Source organism: Nicotiana sylvestris, chromosome 10 (genome assembly GCF_000393655.2).
Source record: "Nicotiana sylvestris chromosome 10, ASM39365v2, whole genome shotgun sequence".
NCBI classification, from domain to species: Eukaryota; Viridiplantae; Streptophyta; class Magnoliopsida; order Solanales; family Solanaceae; genus Nicotiana; species Nicotiana sylvestris.
Genome location: NC_091066.1, coordinates 110,815,693 through 110,836,656, shown reverse-complemented (window position 1 = coordinate 110,836,656; position 20,964 = coordinate 110,815,693). Strand labels below are relative to the sequence as shown.

At 37.1% G+C, this 20,964-nt stretch overlaps 1 protein-coding gene across 1 annotated transcript; it reads right to left on the bottom strand.

Moving 5' to 3' along the window:
• Positions 1-11,957: 11,957 nt before the first annotated feature.
• Positions 11,958-19,417, bottom strand: LOC104247011 (mevalonate kinase-like). The gene is made up of 5 exons (XM_009802943.2): positions 19,193-19,417; positions 16,208-16,451; positions 15,863-16,116; positions 13,497-13,910; positions 11,958-12,398 (listed from the first exon to the last, which is right to left on the bottom strand). Exons 1-5 carry the CDS (start codon positions 19,323-19,325, stop codon positions 12,280-12,282), a joined length of 1,164 nt encoding a protein of 387 aa, XP_009801245.1. The 5' UTR covers positions 19,326-19,417; the 3' UTR covers positions 11,958-12,279.
• Between the last annotated feature and the right edge of the window lie 1,547 nt (positions 19,418-20,964).

Genomic DNA, 20,964 nt, shown 5'->3' with positions numbered 1-20,964 from the left:
CTTAAGTTGTAAGAGTTACCAAGGTTTGACTTTTGGGTAAACGGCTTCAGATTGTTGATTTGATGATTATAATTAGTTCGTATGGTGATTTTGAACTTGATCATATGTTCGTATGTTTTGGAGGTTCCTAGGATATTTTGATGCTTTTCGTCGAAAGTTGACAATTTGAAAATTTAGAGAGTTCCTAAGTTTGACTGGGAGTTGACTTTGATGATGTCAGATTCAGATGGTTGTCTTGGAAGTTAGAATAGGTTCGTTTTGTTATTTGGGACTTGTATGCAAAGTGTGAATGTAATCCGGATTGCTTAAGCGTGAATCGGACGATTGGTCAGAAGTTTGGAAGTTAATAAACTTAAGAGAAAATCAACTTGTGTTTTGATCATCAATTTTTTATTCTGATGTTAGTTGTGGTGTTTTGAGCATTTGGACAAGTTTATATAAGGTATTGAAACTTGTTGGAATGATTGGATAGGGTCTCGAAAGACTCGAGTGTGTTTCGGGGTGGTTTCGGACAATTTCCCTTTGGGTTGGAATTGCTGGTTTTCTAGTGTTTAGTAGTACTTTGCAATCGTAGAGCTTGTCTCCTGATCATGGAGGAGGGGAGCTAGCAGGCAAGATTTTCCTCTTCGCGTTCGTGTAGGTGGAGCCGTGTTCGTGAAGAGATGGGAGTAGGAGCATCGCGTTTGCATGCAAGGATTCGCGTTCGCGATTGAGTGGTGTCAGACGAAAGGATTGCCTTCGCGTTTGCAAAGCAAGTATCACATTCACGTAGGCTTAGCAGGTCAGGCATCGCGTTATCAAGGGGGGCCTCCTGTTCACGAAGAAGAGCAGTAGCTGTGAGGACTTTTTGTCCTTCGCAATAGCGAAATGTGCGTCGCGATCGCGATACATATCACTGGGCAGAACACTTAAGTGTTATATTTCGGAATTTTTCCAATTCTCTCATATTTTGAACCCTAGACTTCGAGGGGTGGAGATTTCGGAGAGCAAATCCACTACTACATTAGAGGTAAGCAATTTTCGCTTGGATTTGACTTTATATCTTAATTCCTCATGGATCACTATACCTAAAACATAGATTCCTAAAGGAAAATTTGGGGGTTTTGTCTACAACTTAAGAAAGTGTATTTTGGGAATTAAAAGGTCGTTTTGGACTCGGTTTTGAAATCTAATCACATATTTAGACTCGTGGGGTTATGGGTGATCGGGATCTACCCATTAACTTAAGTTTTGACCGTGAGGGCCTCGGTTGACTATTCTTGACTTTTGGGGATTTGATTAAAGATCAAAGTTTTATTATTTGAGATTATTTATTATGGCTTTATTTGATGTTATTGAGTATTTTTGTTACTAGATTCAGATCGTATGGATTTGAATTTGAATGGTAGGCAATTGTTTCTTGATTTTAGCTTAGCGAGCAGAGGTAAGTCTCTTGTATATCCTTGCAAGATGGAATTCTCCCCATGGGTGATATATTTGCTACTTGATTCATGATTTAGGAGCCATGTATATGCGAGGTGACCGGCGTATATGCGTAGGTACGTCTTGACCATATCCAGTATTGTTGACTTGAATTATGCTTTGTTGGAGTATGTAAAATTGTTATCCATGTTCAAATTGATTCTATGACTATGTGATAATTGATATTCACGATTTAGGAGCATGCCTAGGGTTATGATTTGTTGATTTGACATGAATAATTATTTGGTCATGTTGAGCTTTATTGTAAATTTATAGTTATATACATTTCTTTTATTTGCTCCATGATTTTTGATGATTTCATGGCCTAATAAACTCATGATAATAATATGATTAAGCTAGAACATGTTAAATAGCTTATTGAGCCGTTGTGATAAATTAAGTTACATGATTTTCCATAGCCATCTCTTAGACATATGAGCTTTTATCCGTATTTTTATTATCATGTCTTGTGCCCTTTTATTATATTGTTTCATACACATATGCATGAGTGTAAAAAGTGATTATTGAGGAAAGTTGAGAATTTTGGCACCCGGGGTACTTGAGCGGATATTGGTATCGGTATTGGTCATTTAGTTAATGATCATTATTATAAAATGATCTACTCTTGGATTATGGATCTGCCCCTCTAAAGTCATGTGATTACCCATGTTAACTTGGGCCTTATGAATGTAGGCACCCGTTAATTCTTTTGATGAATGTTGGACATGTAGCATGTGTTAGGCACATGGATTTGTGGTGTAAGTTGTTGAGAGGGATCCTTAGCATGCATATATATGTTTACTTAGATTCATTCAATGGATTGATGTAAGTATTGTTGACGAGTATCATGTCTTATTCGAGATTAGGAAGCTGATATCTTATTTAATCTCTGTTATTTCTAAAAGTATGCCTAAATTCCATATGAACTGTGTTTTGAGCTTTTATACTCGTTTGATGATATTATGCCTAGTTTCATGTTGAATTATCTTTTCAACTGATATTATTTGACGGTTAGTGAGTGTCGGTATCGACTCCTCTCCACTACTTCTTTGAGGATAAACTTAATACTTACTAGGATGATTGCAGTGAGAATGAGGAACTTTTCATGCAATTTAACATGAGTAATTTATTTGGATATTCATTTTTGTAAAAAGAAGAAACATCTCAACTTATAAGCTTAAAACAGAAAATCCAAAATATCCAAACTAATTAATCTGAAACCGAACTTAAAAAATCCAATGCAATCCGAACTTATTTGGATTGGATTTGGATTGTCATTTCTTCAATCCGAAGACCAAAATCCAAACCTAAATTTTCATATGCAATCTGAACTGCCTGAACTCCCACCCCTAAAGATTTAGTTAATCTGCTTTAGAATTATGATTATTATTGTGTTGGCTTGCCTAGCGAGCGGGTTAGGCACCATCACGACCTTTGGTAGGGTTTCGGGTCGTGACATGTGAGTTGTCGTTCCTTCTTTGGAATTTATGAAGTCCCATTCCTATATAGTTTACTGTTGTTTGATTAGATAGTATTGTTATGTTTGAGACTCGGTTGTATTTTATTTAGTTGCTCATGACTTGTACTACTGGATTTTGGTATTTGTTTGTAGTATTTCCACTTGGGTTATTATTGTGAGACTTATTATACTCTATTTGTGTTATGACAACTTATTATATCTTGCTATGTTTGGTTTGGGTTGATTAAGATTATTGGCTTACCTAGCCAGTTGGGGTTAGGAGCCAACATGACCTTTAATGGGAGTTTGGGTCATAACACAGCTCCATCCAATCTACTACAACAACTCAAGGTTGAGAACATTCAACTATTCAGATCATCGATCATAAGGAGAAGAAAGGTTCTAGCTAAATGTATTGGGAAATATTGAGTTTACATATTAAAGTGGTATGAAGATGACGTGTCATGACACATAGACTGGTCAAAGAGTTACAACTGGAAAAGAGACACGAGTTGCAACAGATACGAGCAGAGGCAAAGGAAGATACACGAGCGATTATCCAAAAGACTAAGCGATCGTACCTATTTAAGTCCAAGAATCAAAGAGAATGAATATGACACTACATGGGAGTATAGATACAGTATTTAATGAGCCTTAAATACCAAATACGTTAGAGAATCTGTATTAAATATAATGATTATGTAACATAGTTAATGTCTTTAATTGTCCATAATGGCCTTATTATGACAAAGGCAAAATGCATATCTCCAAAATAGCTATAAAAGGGAGAGAACTGATCAATTGTAGGGACACGAAATACTATCTGAATATACCGATTTACTTGCTATTCTTCTGATTATCTTATTGCTAGCCAAATTACTTTCTTTCATATATTCTTTTGATTATCAGTAACTCGAGTTCTTCTAAATTAAAGCTTTGACCGAAATCCCATTTTTTGTTAAACAAATTGGTTCCGTTACCGGGAATCTGGTAATCTATCCTCTTTTAGCTTAACTTTCCTTGTTGCATCAACCATGTTGAACAATAATGACAACATTCAAGGAAACCAACAACTTCAGGGAAATCCACAAGGTAATCAAACCCCGGTCCTTTCTCCACGAGGCTCTCCCCGGCGGTATCGTGAAGGCTCTCCTAATGGATCTCATACAAATGGAAACGCTCAATTTAAAAATGTTGAAGCTATCGATGAAGCTTTGTAGAAACTAATTGCTGCACAGGTCAATAAAGCTCTTGAGGCTTTTGTTGGCCAGTTACCTGCTGCACCACCCACACCCACTCCAAATAACAACACTTTGGAGAACCCTCGTTCTAGGCTTGTTAATTCAGGTAGTGGTGGAACCCCCAGCGAATCACAAGAGGGAGAACTAGGTAACTTAGTCAATTCTGATTTACAAAATTTAGTACTAACATTGCAGAAACAGCTCAAGGAACAAAGTGACCGCATAGAGCAAATACCCGGGGTGCCACCCGTAATCAAAGGGAGAGATACGGATAAATATTCCCAATAACCCTGGAAGCCAAGTGTTGCTCCCCTCCCAATTCCAAAGAAATTCAAAATGACTGATATTCCAAAATATGATGGAACAACATACCCACGAAACCACGTGACTGCATTCACAACAGGCGTAAAAGGCAACGACTTGACCAAGCAGGAGATTGAATCAGTATTAGTCAAAAAATTCGGTGAAACACTCACCAAGGGTGCATTAACATAGTATTCGCTTTTACCCAAAAATTCTATAAATTCTTTTACTGAGCTTGCAGATTCTTTCATCAAAGCACACTCGGGAGCTCAAAAAGTCGAAAAAAGAATGGAAGATATTTTCAAGATCAAGCAAGGGGACTCAGAATTTCTTAGGGACTTCCTGGACAGATTCCAACGTGAAAGAATGACATTACCACGTGTACCTGATAATTGGGAAGCTATAGCTTTCACAAGTAATTTGAATGAAAAGAGCTCAAAAGCTATGAGGCGACTGAAGGAAAGTCTTCGTAAATTCCTAGCTACAACATGGAATGACGTTTACAAAAGGTATAGCACGAAGCTAAGGATAGAAGAAGATACTTTTACACGACTCCAAAAAGAAGAAAAGGTAAGTTCGAGACGGGCGGAAACCGAAAAAAGGTCCGGTAAAAACAGGTACGAGCCATACATGGGACCTACTGGAAAAGATTCACGGTCAAAACTGGACAATCAAAGGTATGATCACGGATCAAGGAATAGAGAGTCAGGCTCTTCATCAAGATTTAGGAATGATCGAAACACCCATGAATTACGAGATGATGATAGAAATTTGAAGGCGAGATTTGGCGTTTACAATTTCAATGTGAGCACTTCTGAGCTCGTAGCTGTTTTGAGAAGCATGGGTGACAAGGTACGGTGGACAAAAGAGATGAGATCGAATCCAAACAAGCGCAACCCTGATCATTGGTGTGAGTTTCATAATGATCACGGGCATAAAACATCAGACTGTATATTTTTACAAAGTGAAGTTGATCATTTATTAAAATAAGGGTATCTCACCGAGTTATTCAGTGAGAAAGGTAAGCAAGCTTACATGAAGAATAGGCAGGACCCCCCTAAACCACCTTCTCCCAAAAGGACCGTCAACATTATAAGCGGGGGTGAAGACATCAATGGCGTAACGTACACTGTAGCTAATAAAATTTCCAAAGTCACAATTACCCAAAGGAAACGAGTGTGACATGTATTAGAGGAAGACATCATTACATTTGATGATGCTGATGCGGATGGCGTATTATCTCCTCATAACGATGCCATGGTAATATCTTTAATTGTACATGATACTAATGTGAAACGAGTTTTGATTGATCCAGGTAGTTCCGTGAACATTATTTTGCTAAGAGTATTACGTGAGATGCAAGCTGAGGATAAATTAATACCAAAGGCGCATACTTTATCTGGATTTGACAATTCTAGTGTTGTGACGAAATGAGAGGTAACACTCACCACATTCGCAGAAGGAGTTGTCAAAGATACAAAGTTTCAAGTAGTAGATATGGAGATGGCTTACAATATGATCCTTGGGAGACCATGGATCCACGAAATGGATGTCGTTCCTTCAACCTTGCATCAAGTTATTAAATTTCCATAACCATGGGGAATATGTCAAATCCGCGGGGATCAACATACATCCAGGAGCATCAACTCTGTAGCAGATTCAAGTACGAAAAAAGAAGAAAAATAGCAATCACAGAAGACAGTTGAGGGCACCACAGCACAAACCTCAACTGAACAAGGGTGGACAGATGTGGATTCAAGGCCTGATACCATTCAAGAACTAGATGAAAATGAAAATATCAAAACAACAATTGAAGAATTGGAGGCTGTGGTGTTATTTGCACAATGGCCCGATAAGAAAGTCTACATAGGGGCCAATCTAAGCCAAGGCATGAGAGGTAAGTTAATTGAATTTTTGAAAACTAACGTGGACTGTTTTGCTTGGTCCTGCTCTGACATGATAGGAATACCACCGGAGGTAATGACTTACAAATTGAATAAAGACCCAACGTACCCTCCTGTCAAACAAAAGAAAAGAAAGCAAGGAACTTTTAAGAATCGGGTGATTCAAGAGGAGGTTCAAAAATTGCTAAAGATTGGATCCATCCGAGAGGTAAAGTATCCTAATTGGTTAGCCAATACTGTTGTAGTTCCAAAGAAGAATGGTAAGTGGCGAGTTTGTGTGGATTACACAGACCTTAATAAATTTTTTCCTAAAAATTCTTTTCCACTACCAAATATAGATCACTTAATTGATGTTATTGCAGGTCATGAACTATTAAGTTTTTTAGATGCATATTCAGGGTACAATCAGATCAAAATGGATCCGGTAGATGAGGAAAAAACTTCATTCATAACAGACATGAGGACTTACAGTTATAAGGTAATGCCTTTTGGTCTCAAAAATGCTGGTGCAACATATCAAAGGCTGGTTACTAAAATGTTCCAAGAACATCTGGAAAAACCATGGAGGTTTATATAGACGATATGCTCGTTAAAACTCAGCATTCGAGAGATCATATATCACACTTGTCTGATACATTTCAAATTTTGCGCAAATTTAATATGAAACTAAATCTGGAGAAATGTGCATTTGGTGTCGCGTCAGGTAAGTTTTGGTTTTCTTGTTTCTAACTGTGGTATTGAAGTGAATCCCGCATAGATTAAGGCCATTGAAGAAATTCCTGATATGCTTTCAAGCAAAAAAGAAGTGCAGAGGTTGACAGGAAGAATTGCAGCCTTGGGAAGATTCATTTCTAAATCATCAGAAAAGTGCTTTAAATTCTTTTCAGCTCTTAAAAAGCAAGATCATTTTTGAATGGAACGAGGAATGTCAGCAGACACTCAAAAATTTGAAGACATACTTATCAAATCTACCATTGCTCGCAAAACCAAAGGCTGGGGAAAGACTGCTCATCTACCTTGTTGTTTCAGAAGTAGCAGTAAGTGTTGTTTTAGTCCGTGAGGACCAAGGTAAACAATCTCTGATCTATTATGTTAGCAAATCTTTGTTAGATACGGAGACACGGTACCCTCAATTGGAAAAGCTTGCACTTTCATTAATCATGGCATCTAGAAAATTAAGGCTTTATTTTCAATGTCATCCTATTGATGTAGTAACTGCTTATCCATTACGCAATATATTACATAAGCATGAATTGTCAGGTAGGTTAGCTAAATGGGCTATAGAATTAAGTGAATATGATATCACCTACCAACCTAGAACTGCTATAAAATCTCAAGTGTTAGCTGATTTCGTGGCTGATTTTAGCCAAGGGATGCAATTAGAAGCAGAAAAAGAGTTGTAGGTGTTCAATGGAGCTAAACCCAGGAACTTGGACCTTGTTTATTAATGGTTCATCTAACGTAAAAGGTGCTGGTTTAGGGGTTGTTTTGGTACCACCTACGGGTGAAACCATTCGACAAGCCATAAAATGTCATTCTATAACTAACAATAAGGCAGAGTATGAAGCTGTGATTGCAGGTTTAGAACTGGCACGAGAACTTGGCATAAATCAGATTATAATCAAAAGCGATTCACAGCTCATAGTTAATCAAATGTTGGGGACTTATATGGCCAGGGAAGCAAGGATGCAGCAATACTTAGAGAAGGTACAGGATTTATAAAGCAATTTCAAACCTGGAAAGTAACACAAATACCAAGGGATGAAAATCTTGAAGCTGACGCCCTAGCTAATCTTGCATCTATGACAGACGTGGCAAGCAATGAAAATGCTTCAGTTATTCATTTGTTTCATTCGGTTTTCGACCTCGATAAGAATGAGATAAATTTTCATAACTTAACTTGGGATTGGAGGAATGAGATTGTTGCTTTTTTGCAGTATGGTGTCGTCCCTGAAGATAAGAAAAAAGCTCATGCGCTTCGGAAAAAGGCTGCTCGGTATTGCTTAAAGCAAGGCAATCTTTACCGAAAAATATTCGGTGGTCCCTTAGCAAGATGCCTCGGACCTTCTCAGACGGAATACGTAATGAGAGAAATATACAAGGGGCATTGTGGGAATCACGCAGGAGGAAGGTCATTGGTAAGAACCTTAATTAGGGCAGGTTATTATTGGCCCAAAATGGAAGAAGAAGCAGAAAGTTTCGTGGCTAAATGTGATAAATGCCAAAGGTACGGTAATAATATACATAGGCCTGCGGAGTTATTACATCCGGTCATTGCACCATGGCCATTTATGAAATGGGGGATGGATATCGTGGGTCCACTACCACAAGCAAAAGGACAGGTAAAATTTTTACTCGTACTCACTGATTATTTTAATAAATTGGTAGAGGCATGAGCATTTAAACAGGTGCGAGAAAAGGAAGTTAAAGATTTCATTTGGCGGAATATCATATGTCGATTCGGTGTGCCAAAGGAGATCGTGTGTGATAATGGTCCTCAGTTTATAGGCACTCAAATCATAGAATTCTTTCAAAGTTGGTAGATTAAAAGGATTACGTCTACACCTTATCATCTGGTGGGTAATGGGCAAGCTGAGTCAACAAACAAAGTCATTATCAACAATTTAAAGAAACCTTTAGAGGAATCCAAAGGTAATTGGCCAGAAGTGTTACCTGGTGTTTTATGGGCATATCGCACAACAACAAAAACAAGTACAGGAGAAACACCATTTTCATTGGTTTATGGAGCTGAAGCTTTAATTCCAGTTGAGATAGGAGAGCCGAGTACACGATTCAAACAGGCAACAACCCTCCATATTATTGGGCCAATTTGACCCAAGAAAACATCAAAGAAACGATAGAACTCAAGGATAACAGGGTCAATAGCTGGTTTAAATCCTAAAGTGAAAGGGTATGTATAAACAAAGGAAAATCCGGTTAAGTAGGAAGTAATTCTTTGATTTGGATTGGGAATGATAATAGGAAAATCATGACTCCAATGGCAGTTTCTACGAACTATAGAAATCAAACCTTCAGTAATTTGAGTGGGATAGATATCAGCACGATCTAAAGAAGATACTTGGTTTCTAAGAGACTTTTTGTCATGATAAAAAGACAGTTCCGCAGGAACTATCTCTTCTACTGAAGGCTCACGAAGAGGCTCAGAAGGTTTTTTGCCCCTAGTAGAAGATCTTTGTGAAAGAGAACCTCTAGTTCTAGAAAAAGGGCCAAAACTAGCTGAAGGAATAGAAGAACCACGTGCAAATCCTAAACTACGGAGCCTACCTCCTCTTCTGCTCCTACTGGGGGCATTAGGGAAGGTATCAATAATGGGAACCTTTCTAGGGTTAGGGTTTGATGAAGACATGATGATACGATGAAGAAGCAAACAGAGATTTGAGAAAATTGGATGTTCAGAAAACTTTATGTGGTAAAGACAAAGAAGGAAGTTATATTTATACTGATAAGCAACCGCCAAAGGAAAAGGTGCAATGATGGAAGGACCATAATAATGATAACTGACGCTTCGTGAATATTGAAGCCATGAAAAAGCCTTAAAAAGTGCTGCAAAACTACGGAACTAATGAAAAGGTGACACGTGTGAAGAGCATTAAATGGAAGTGACAATTGAAACATCGATTCTGTCATAACATTAATGGTGACAAAAATCCTCATTTTAATAAAATTCACTTCCCAGATATTCAATCGATGAATAAATGGCAAGTGGGGGGACTATCTGTATTGGGAAAAATTGAGTTTACTATTAAAGTGGTGTGAAGATGACGTGTCATGACACATAGACTGGTCAAAGAGTTACAACTGGCAAAGAGGCACGAGTTGCAACTGATACGAGCAGAGGCAAAGGAAGAGGCACGAGCGGTTATCCAAAAGACTCAGCGATCGTACCTATTTAAGTCAAGAATCAAAGAGAATGAATCTGACACTAATGGGAGTATAGATACAATATTTAATGAGCCTTAAATTCTAAAAACGTTAGAGAATCTGTATCAAATATAATGATTATGTGACGTAGCATTTAATATCTTTAATTGTCCATAATGGCCTTATTATGACAAAGGCAAAACGCATATCTCCAAAATAGCTATAAAAGGGAGAGAACGGATCAATTGTAGGGACACGAAATACTATCTGAATATACTGATTTACTTGTTTTTCTTCTGATTATCTTATTGCTAGCCAAATTACTTTTTTCATATATTCTTTTGATTATCAGTAACCCGAGTTCTTCTAAATTAAAGCTTTGACCGAAATCTCATTTTTTGGTTAAACATTAAGGTTAGTGGACCGCACAATAATAGCATTTGTAGTTCCTCACTTTCTAGGAGTGTCACTTGCATCCAAATCTTGGATCATAGCAAATGTGAAACAGTTTAATTTTATAGTAGCTTACTTTTAAGTTGTGTATGCACTAAATTTAGGAGGTTTCATTAAAAATAGCTTGTTACTTTCTATTACTGCTATGTGCGAGTGGCAAAAGGATAATACTGCACCAAACATCAAGTATGCCAGCAAGTGGCAAAAGTTGGGATGAGACCACCCTCCTGTAGTGCTACAACATCGCCACATAAGGACAATAATATAGATCATGTTACGGATTTGAACGACAACGATTTGGAGTGGTTGCCCAATTAAGGCAGGACAAAATTAGCACATGAAATACAATCTTCTGAGGGATTGACACTGGAATATTTTTCTTGAAAAGAGCTCGGGGGGGGGGGGGGGAGAGAAGTGAAGATTTCGCGCCGCATTTCAAAGAGTTTTCTCTTTCCTTGTTTATTTTATATATTGGATAATTATGCGTTTTAGGACCACCTTGTGTGTATTTTTACTCCAGCAATGGGGCAATTTTTTAGTTGGTTTTATATGGATTCTAGACTTCTTTTATTGATCATGTTGAGTTTTTAGATTTGTAACGATATTGCTTAATGTTTTTCATGAATTAGATTGCGGGACTACTATATTTTCAAGTGTTGCAAGAGAAGAAATATATATAGATCAATCGAACACGAAGAATCTTAGGTCAGTTTAAGTCATGTCTTTGCTTAATACATATCAGAAACTTCCTCATAACAGATTCGCTGAATTTAAGGGAATCAGAATTAACTGTGAGAGTAAAACCCAAGCTGTCAGGGAATGTTGTACTCCTATGAAAACCTCTTACACAGAAACTAAATAAACAGTTAACTAGTTGTTGAAAATTTTCATTTTAGGAATTTTGTCGTGCTGTTGAAATCAAACTCAAACTGCGTACATGTTAATCAATGCCCTAACGCTTCCATCCAGTTGCATCTCCAAAATTTAGTTTCTTTTACCCTAATTAATTTCCGTTGTTTCACATGAGACCAACAACCAACATTAACATCTTAAATGAACGTCTCAGGATGAACACAATTTTAATTGCTTGCAATCCTAGTTACTCGACCCTTGACTCTCATTCTATAACTTGGAATGGTTAGAGTGCCCTTACTAGTGTCACTACGACACATCAGCACTAACCGCCTGAGGTCTAACCACACTTGTTGCTGCTATGATAACAAGAACACACAATTTTGAGCTTGTTACTGAGCATTCACTGGAAACTACTGATCTTATTAATTTTGCCGGTCAAACATTAAAAAAGAAATGAATTATTTTCTATAGTTTCTTCAAGTGATCAACACCTGAACTATAACAACTCAAGGGCAAGGCTCCATGTTTCTTGGGTTGCAAAACGCTAACCAAATTCAATAATTAGGCAACGATTGCTGTGGTATCAATTACAAATTAAAGCAGATGCTACAAGAATGACAAGGGAAGGTGACACCCCACTCCCCCCGCCCCCTACCCCACATCCACGTTTAACAATGCACAGGCAAATCTCATGACGTCAAACTATTGCATCTGGTTATGATCAAGAAGTGACATTAAATGAAACTTCTACACCTTTTCCACCAATCCCAGCAACAAAACATTGGAATCCGCATGTCTCTAACTCAGCCATCAGCTGATCAACAACCGTTCCTGATAGCACTAGAAATTCTTGTCAAGGAAACAAGAGAAATGTGCAAAACTTAGCAGGAATTTTTTTTGTTTATGTGAAATATTCTATATAATGGGAAATATTAGCAAATTTATCACCTGCATGTCAAAGGCAAGTACAGCAACAGAAAAGTGAGAAATACAACAACATGAACAACCGCACAAATCCATATACTAGAGTAGTTATGTAATGTCAATCACCTAATCAAATGCTTTTAAGTGCATTAGATTTAGATATCCCTGTTTCAGGAAAATAAAAAGGAAAAACTTGACAAACAGTAAGACTGACATAGAAAGAGTGGGGGTTGAGGGCTAGCTCACTTAATAAGCTTCCTGGCTTCCACAGTTGAGGAGGAGGATTCAAATCCCATCAGTTGCGTAGTATCCCTTCCCCTTTTCCCCTTCCCTTCCTCCTCTCCTGATGTAATAAAAAATATTTAAAAAAAGAAGAGATAGAAACAGTGGGGGACGGAGAGAATACGTAGACAGTAAAAGGTACATAATCTTGATGTTACTGTAGTCAAGATGAGGAATTGCAATCCTGATTTTGAATTATTAAATGGGTTCAAACTCTTTGCTATCTGTAGAACTATGTTAGTCTTGTCAATTTGGCGCAACTATACTTGGTTAACAAAACTATCTAGCAGTATCATATTGAAATGCCCATAAGAAAAGTCAGTGCTTTGACAGCTATATAAAAATACGTTCCTAATAAACACTAGAAATTTTTAATCGTTTTGTGTAATGTTCAGTAACCTACTAAGCAGCATATTCCTATATGAACTGCATTAACCTCAATTATAATCTAGACATTCAGACGAAAAAACTAAGCTATATATAAAGTAGACAGATCAGTTAATGCATCTCCACCACATCAGCCAATGCAGCCCTCTTATGAACCGAGGGAGAGCAGATGCATGAAGTAAAATAGATGTAATAAAAAGCAATTCTTCAGGAGAAGCAAAATCTGATGTGAGAATATCAACACTGAACAGAGAAAGCATATCCAGAACTAAACATATTTTAGTAATGATAGGGAGACAATGTGATTAGAAGGGCATCTATCAGAAGAAAAAAAATAAAGGATACGTGTAGGTAGTAGTGTCAAAACACAGCCTCCACCACCAGCTCCAGTTAACTTGGAAGATAGTTTGTACTTTAGAGTCGTTCGAAGCACAGTTTCTATAGAGGCATGGCTAACGCCCATGCACTGGAGCAATCCTTGGTTCATCTCCATCAACACTCCCAGCTTCTCTTCCTTCTCAGTTATGGCAAGATCATCGGAGACAGGTGACTGAATGATAGTAGCTAACTCGTTGCTGATGGAGTCAACTGCAGTAAACACAGAAGCCATAGCGGTTGGATGCCTCATGATCCTCTCCGAGACGCTAGCTACCAATGCCTTTGTATTTCTTCTGACCTTTGTGTTAGTGATCAGCATTTTAATTGGCATGTTTGTTTTGAGGCATGTCAAATCGCCAGATCTGAACTTGATCATATTTCCTGGCGCATAAAATTTTTCAGGTGGTGCAGTTACCAGATCCTGAAATATTCTTTGAAGAAGCATCTCAAGGGATTTAAGTATTCTATATTTTCTGAATTAAAAAGTAAAAGCAACTAAGTAGAGCATAGTTATGTAATGATAACTTGATGATTCTAGGATAAATAGAAGGAAATTGCCCATCTTCCCCTCCCAAGAAAAAAGTAAAAGAGACCACGGAAAAGGAAATTAGCAGAAAGAAAAGGTAAATGAAAGAAATATAATTTAGGAGCGAGCCTTCTCTACAGATCTTCTGTGGCCAAGAAGGCTTCAGGGTCTCCAATTATTATGTGCTTTTAATTAGATAATCTTTTGTACGGCTCATCATATTAATGAAATAGAAAACTTAGGTTCTAGGATAATCTAACCTAATTATTAATTTTGTTGATGATCAAAAGGCCTAATTATTCCCTCTATCCCATTTTATGCAATAAACTTTCCCCATTAGTCTTGCCCCAAAAGAATGACGAAATTCTGTATTTGAAAAAGATTTAATATTAACATCCTCATTTTACCCTTATTAACATGACTTATTGAGAATCCACTCAATATTTAACTTGATTTTATTAGGAAAGAAAAGTAGGAAGTGACATGTGGAACTCTTACCAACTTTCATTTAATTGTTAATAGTAAGGGTAAATTATACCTTGCATATATTTAGCTTATGTGAAAAAGTCCTTTATTTCTTAAACTTCGTGCATCAAGCATCATCACATAAGATGCGACGGGGGAAGTATATCTTATTTCATGCTGACTAAAAAAGAGAAATTTCTATTTAAACAAATTAAATTGGTAAACCAATACAGAAGAAGAAAGGACAAAGAAGTTATTATTCTCCTCCGTGCAAATCAAAAGCTACTTCCTCCACCCCAATTTAAGTGGCAGTGTTTGACTGGGCACAGAGCTTAAGAAAAAAATACTTTTAAATTTATGGTCTAAAACAAGTTATAGACTTTTGTGTGGCTATAAGGAAGTACGACAGTCTTTTTGGAACAGACATAAAAGGAAAGTATGATACATAAAGTTGAACAGAGGGAGTACCTAATTTGGGTGAGCCGGAACATAAAAGGTAAAATAATCAATGAAACTGCATTTTCTTCTATGAGACGTCACTGATATTCTTAAATTTGCAATTACTATTCCTGAATGCTAATAAGTTTTATATGATGACAAAAGCATGTTTGACATGCTTGCCCCTTCCCCCAGAAAGAAGATATTCTGGCTCCACAGCCTCCTCATGTTTAAATAGGATGAAGCAAAGTGGAAAATCCAATGATTTGTATGGCAGTGTTTCATAGCAATGGTAATATGTTTTATATGTTGAGCATGATATTTGAGTCCTAATCAGTAATTTAATAAGTTCGTTCCCGAACAGAGATATATATTTCAAAAAAAAAAGACGAGATAAGGTTCAGATAACAATTTAAGAATTAGAGAAAACTCCTCCATTCAACAAAAGAGGCTTATAGGAAAAAAATTCAGAAGCCTAATGAACTCTTTTGAAACAATTTATCTTAAATTTATTTCTCATCTCGTTGAACAAAAGAAGATTGCTAGGCTTTTACTATGGTTCCATTACATATTATCTTAAAACAACAATATTAATTTAGGAAGCTCTTAATTCAACTTACTCTTTCTTTTTCTTACTAGAATTAAGTTACAGTCTTAATTCAACTTACTCTTTCTTTTTCTTACTAGAATGCATGATATTTTTAATATTTCTTGTTAACTCCTGCTTTTACATACCTGCTTTTACTTTTCAATCACAAGCTAACTCATTTCACCCAATTTGGAAATAATTTTCATATATTTCCCTGCGCTAATGACTTTTTTCCTTACCTGATTGATTGCAATGGCTTTCTCTCTAATTTCTTATTTAAGGAAACCACACTATATAGTATTGACTGTCACATACCATATGTGCTCACGGTGTTGTCAATACCAGATGGCTTCCCATGAATTATTTTCTCACCCTCAAAAGCCCATTTGTTCAGCAATTCCAACTCACACTCTCCAAATATTTGCCAATCTTGGTGTCTGAAATCCATACTAACTGCATCAGACATAGCAAGAAGGGCTGAAGAGACTGCAACACAGAAAGCTGCAGATGAACCCAAGCCTGATCCTAGTGGAAGCTCAGAATTGACAACTGCTTTTGCTGGTTTGGACCTGATAAAGCAAGTCAAGAGAAGAGAACAATGAGATTTGTGAAGTCTGTACTAAAGAATGCTAAGGTTAACAAGAGGAAAAGAGTTCAGACCCGTGGATTGAGGTGTACAGCCAGAGAAAAGCGGAGACACCACCAGCAAGTCCATTCTTCGCCTCGGGAATGTTTTGTTCATCAACTAGAGAAGCAACTGTTTTAAGCGTCTCCAGTGAGCACGAAGAAGGTGACATAGGAACTTGAGCATCCAAGTTAGGGAAAGCCTCTTTAATTCTTGCAACCGGCCAGGAAAATTCTAAGGACATATCCTTAAGCTGGAGTCTTAATGTTTCGGCATTATCTATTTGCCGAAGAAATTAAGAAGAAAGGAAATGCAATTAGTGAAGCACAAAATGAAGCTACAACTAAATGCAATAGATCACCATGAAAAGGAAAACAGTTCAGGCAAAGCATTCTCTTTCGGGTGTGCAAGAACAATAAGCTACTTAAGTAATACGAATGAAAATGGAAGTTAAATTAATTGAACATTTTCAGATTGAGATATCCATTAGACCATTCTCATTAAGGATTTTAGCATCTGCTACAATCCCCAGAGTTTTCAGTTTGAACTGCAGATAGATGTATGTCAACATCACAACAATTATTCCAATTAACAATCAGTCATATTCCCTTAGCAAAGGAAGTTCGTTAGGTTGTCATTAGATTCCTGGATGAAGTTTCGATGCATTTTTCTTTCTTGATGCGTTTGGCATGATGGAAAATGTTTTCCACGAAAAGTTTCCTTGATGAAATCGTTTCACAACATTTGGTCACCTTGAATTATGGAAAATTTCTCTAATAAAATGATTTCCACCAAAAGGATAGAGATGACTTTCGTAAATTCTTGGTGGATGCATTTTCCTTAGCAAATATCCCAACCCTTACTCCATATCACTTCCTCTACCTCTAATCAACAGTTAGACATCAACAACAACATACCTAGTGTAATTCCAAAAGTGAGGTCTGGGAGGATAGTGTTTATGCAGCTTACCCCTACCTTGTGCAGGTAGAGAAACTAATTCCGATAGACCCTTAGCTCAAAGCAAGCATGCATAACCAATCACAACACAATAGAGAAAAAAATGCAGCAGTGAAAATATCAAAGAAGCAGTCACACCAACAAGATAATAGAAAAACCAGAACAAAAGCAACCAGGTAGTAATAAAAATCTAGGAATATGGAAATACGAGGATAACACTACTACTACTTAAATGAAAGAAAAGACACTCGACTGTTTACTATCCTTCTACCCTAGATCTTGACCTCCACACCCTCATATCAAGGGTCATGTCCTCGATAAGCTGAAGATGTGCCATATCCTGCCTAATCACCTCTACCCAATACTTCTTTGGCCTACCTCTACCTCTCCTCAAACCCACTGTTATCAAATTTTCACACCTCCTCACTGGGTCATCCGGGCATCTCCGTTTCATATGCCCGAACCATTTCAGCCACGCTTCCCGCATCTTGTCCACCATAGAATCCATGCCTACCTTGTCCCGATATCGTCATTCCTGACCATATCTCTCCTGATATATCCACACATCCATCTGAGCATCCTCATCTCCGCTACTTTCATCTTCTGGACATGAGAGTTCTTGATTAGCCAACACTCTACCCCATACAATATAGCCAGTCTAACCACCACTTTGTAGAATTTACTTTAAGTCTTGGTGGCACATTCTTGTTACACAAGACACCGGATGCTAGCCTCCATTTCATCCACCCCGCTCCAATACGATGTGTGACATTATTATCGATCTCCCAGTTGCCTTGGATTGCTGACCGAAGATTCTTGAAACTTCCTCTTTTAGGGATGGCTTGTGAATCCAGCCTCACTTCCACGTCAGCCTCGTAAGTAACGTTATTGGACTTGCACTCCACATATTCTATCTTAGTCGTGCTAAATCTGAAACATTTAGACTCCAAGCTCTTTCTCCAAACCTCTAGTCTAGCGTCAACTCCACCTTACGTCTCGTCAATCAATATTATGTTATCTGCAAATAACATGCACCATGGTACTTCTCCTTGAATGTGATGCGTTAATACATCCATCGCCAAAGCAAATAAGAACAAGCTAAGAGCTAATCCCAAGTGTAACCCCATCACGACTGGGAAGTGACCCGATTCTTCTCCCACTGTAGTAGATTGCCCCGACGTGAATCCAAATTGGCTCTCAAAAATAGACACATGCCTCCTCACCCGCACCTCCACTACTCTCTCCCAAACTTTCACAGTGTGGCTTAGCAGCTTGATACCCCTATATAAGAGCCTTAACGAATAACGAAACAAATTTAGAATGTCCGAAAATAGTCATCTTTTCTTCTTTCTAGTTCATTCAATACAAGGCTAGTCCTGAACACTGCTAAGTCCAATGGAAGAGCCAACAAGGGATTTCGAAAAGATGCAAACATGCATAGTGAGTGAATAAATTAACTATCAAGGGGATTCAACAATTTATATCTATATATACCGAAAATTTATTTTTACCCTATTTGTACTGTGCATAACATCATCTTTAACGGTTTAACTTTCCTTCTCAAAAAACTGGTGTGATGATCCAAAAACTGATATCCTTAGATAAAGTATTTAACATTTCCCATGGAAAACATGTTCCTCTATATGAAACGACATGATTATCACTATCAAACATGTCATTATAATGCAGTATTCAAAAGGAAACAAGGTCCAAAAGCACCTCAAAATTAAGAACCCTAAAGAAAGGGGTGATGAAGGGACAGAGGAAGAGGGATTATAAAAAAGCCTAATACACATTTTGGGCCTAAAATTAGAAAGTGCTTCTGCCAACTAGCATGCAGGAATGTTGGGCCAGGACACTGAAATTCGAAATTATTCACGGTAAAAGTCTCTAAACAGGGCATGTATCTCAAAATTTACCAATCCAGTAAAATCAATTCAGAATTCAGTCATGTCATATACATAGTTAATCAAAATTCAATGCATAGTAGAAACAGCGTCCACATTAACAAAGATTTAAATACGGAGATGGAGAAGGAGAAGAGAGGAATATAATATATATACCAGGAGGAGTAGGGAAGCGAAGGGAGACGTAAGTATAGAGATCAATAGAGGCAGCGACGGCAGTTGATCCGTGAACCACCGCGTGTTCCCCTGTTAATATTATTTTTCCTGGAGCTCTTGTTCTCACCTCCATTTTCTCTCTCCGACTAATCGAGCGTGTGTTCAATGCGTGTGTGTGTGTGTGAGAGAGAGAGAGAGAGAGAGAGCGTTTATGTACATATTGAGCTGGTCCTCAATCACGTGGCGACTGCTTTTGGCTGAGTGTTGGCACAACTGCACACATTCCAATTCTCTTTGATCCCTCGTTGTTGCTGTCGTTGTGCGTCCATAACATTACTCTTCTTTGCTACAATTTCATTACATATTTGCAGAATCTATTTCGTAACTAATTTTATAATTAGGCACGACGGCAATATGAAGAAATTTTTTTTACTTATATACACGATAATATGATTTTATTTTTTGCACTTCACTATAATTTGATAATCCCAACATTCCATATTATTTGGTGTTTTTACCTTTTCATTTGGTCCAAAATAACTCGTTTTTATATAATCAAGAAATATTAATTTTAGTTTTCAAATTTTCTCTTATTAGTTATCATATATCTTATATTCCCTATGCTCTTTCAACTTATCCACATACAAAGATACAAATTTAATTAAGGATTAACTAGTCAAAATCTTTCTTAGTTTCTAGGAGTAAATAGTTTTTTAATAGGTGTACCAAAAACAAAACACCAAATAATATGGATAGGAGGAAGTATGTTATAATAGTAAACAATTTGAATGCGTTAAATGGTGCAAGTTGTTGTACTATTTGATGTAAGAAATTTTTAGTTAGAAATATTTTTTAGTCGTAAAACAAGTACATCAAAAACTATTTAACCGAACAAAAGATTTCATTGAAAGCGAGTGAATCATTGTACTACAACTTTTCGTTCGTATAACTAATTACAGGAGCTATTAGCGCAAATGTACAAATCTTTAGTTTTTTAACATAAAAGAACGAAACTCATATTACTTAAAACACATTACAAAACGCGGATATAGTCTTTAGGGCATTATTATTGCTCATACTTGCTAAATAAGTACATACACTGGTAGAGATGTTCTTAACACTATTACATATTTCATGCGTGTTCCTCAACACTTCTTGTTCAACAAAATAAGGTGGACGAGCATGGTAGAAACACTTGATAGAGGACGGGAGCTTGATTGCTTCCTTTGCCATCAGGTGTGCCACTTCATTTCCTTCTGTAAAGTTATGCTTCAGGATTGGGAGCTTCAGTTGGTACATTAACCATCTGCATTCAGAGACAATGTTATAGAAATTATTACAATCATCATGCATAAACTTAATGATATCCGTGCTATCAGTTTCGATTTCCATATTTATAAAGTTAAATTCTTTTGCAATCTTGAGTCTCTCTAGTAGAGCCATCAATTCTGCATGTGTGGGTGAAAAAGCCTTGATTGCCTTGTGAAAATTCATGATCCAATCTCCATTGCTGTTTCGGAATGTACCACCAATTCCTGCTGCATTGTTATTAGTAGAAAAGGCACAATCACAGTTTAGTTTAATCATGTTTTTAGGCGGTTTGTGTCACTTGATCTCTATTATGACTTTTTTGTTAGTGAAGGGGTTTTTTCCTGTGAAGAAGATATATTTCCATGCAAGGTGAATAGTTTTATTAGCATCCAAATGGCAATTGACGTTGTTAATATTGTTGCGATTTCTGTTTTTCCATATTTTCCATATGGAATATGGAA

Coding starts and splice junctions, on each gene's coding strand:
- LOC104247011 (XM_009802943.2), bottom strand. CDS start 19,325: ATGGAGGTGAGAACAAGAGCTCCAGGAAAAATAATATTAACAGGGGAA. Junction 16,117..16,207: donor CTGTACACCTCAATCCACGG/GTCTGAACTCTT, acceptor TTGCTTTATCAG/GTCCAAACCAGCAAAAGCAG. Junction 12,399..13,496: donor TTTGACACTACTACCTACAC/GTATCCTTTATT, acceptor AAGAATTTCTAG/TGCTATCAGGAACGGTTGTT.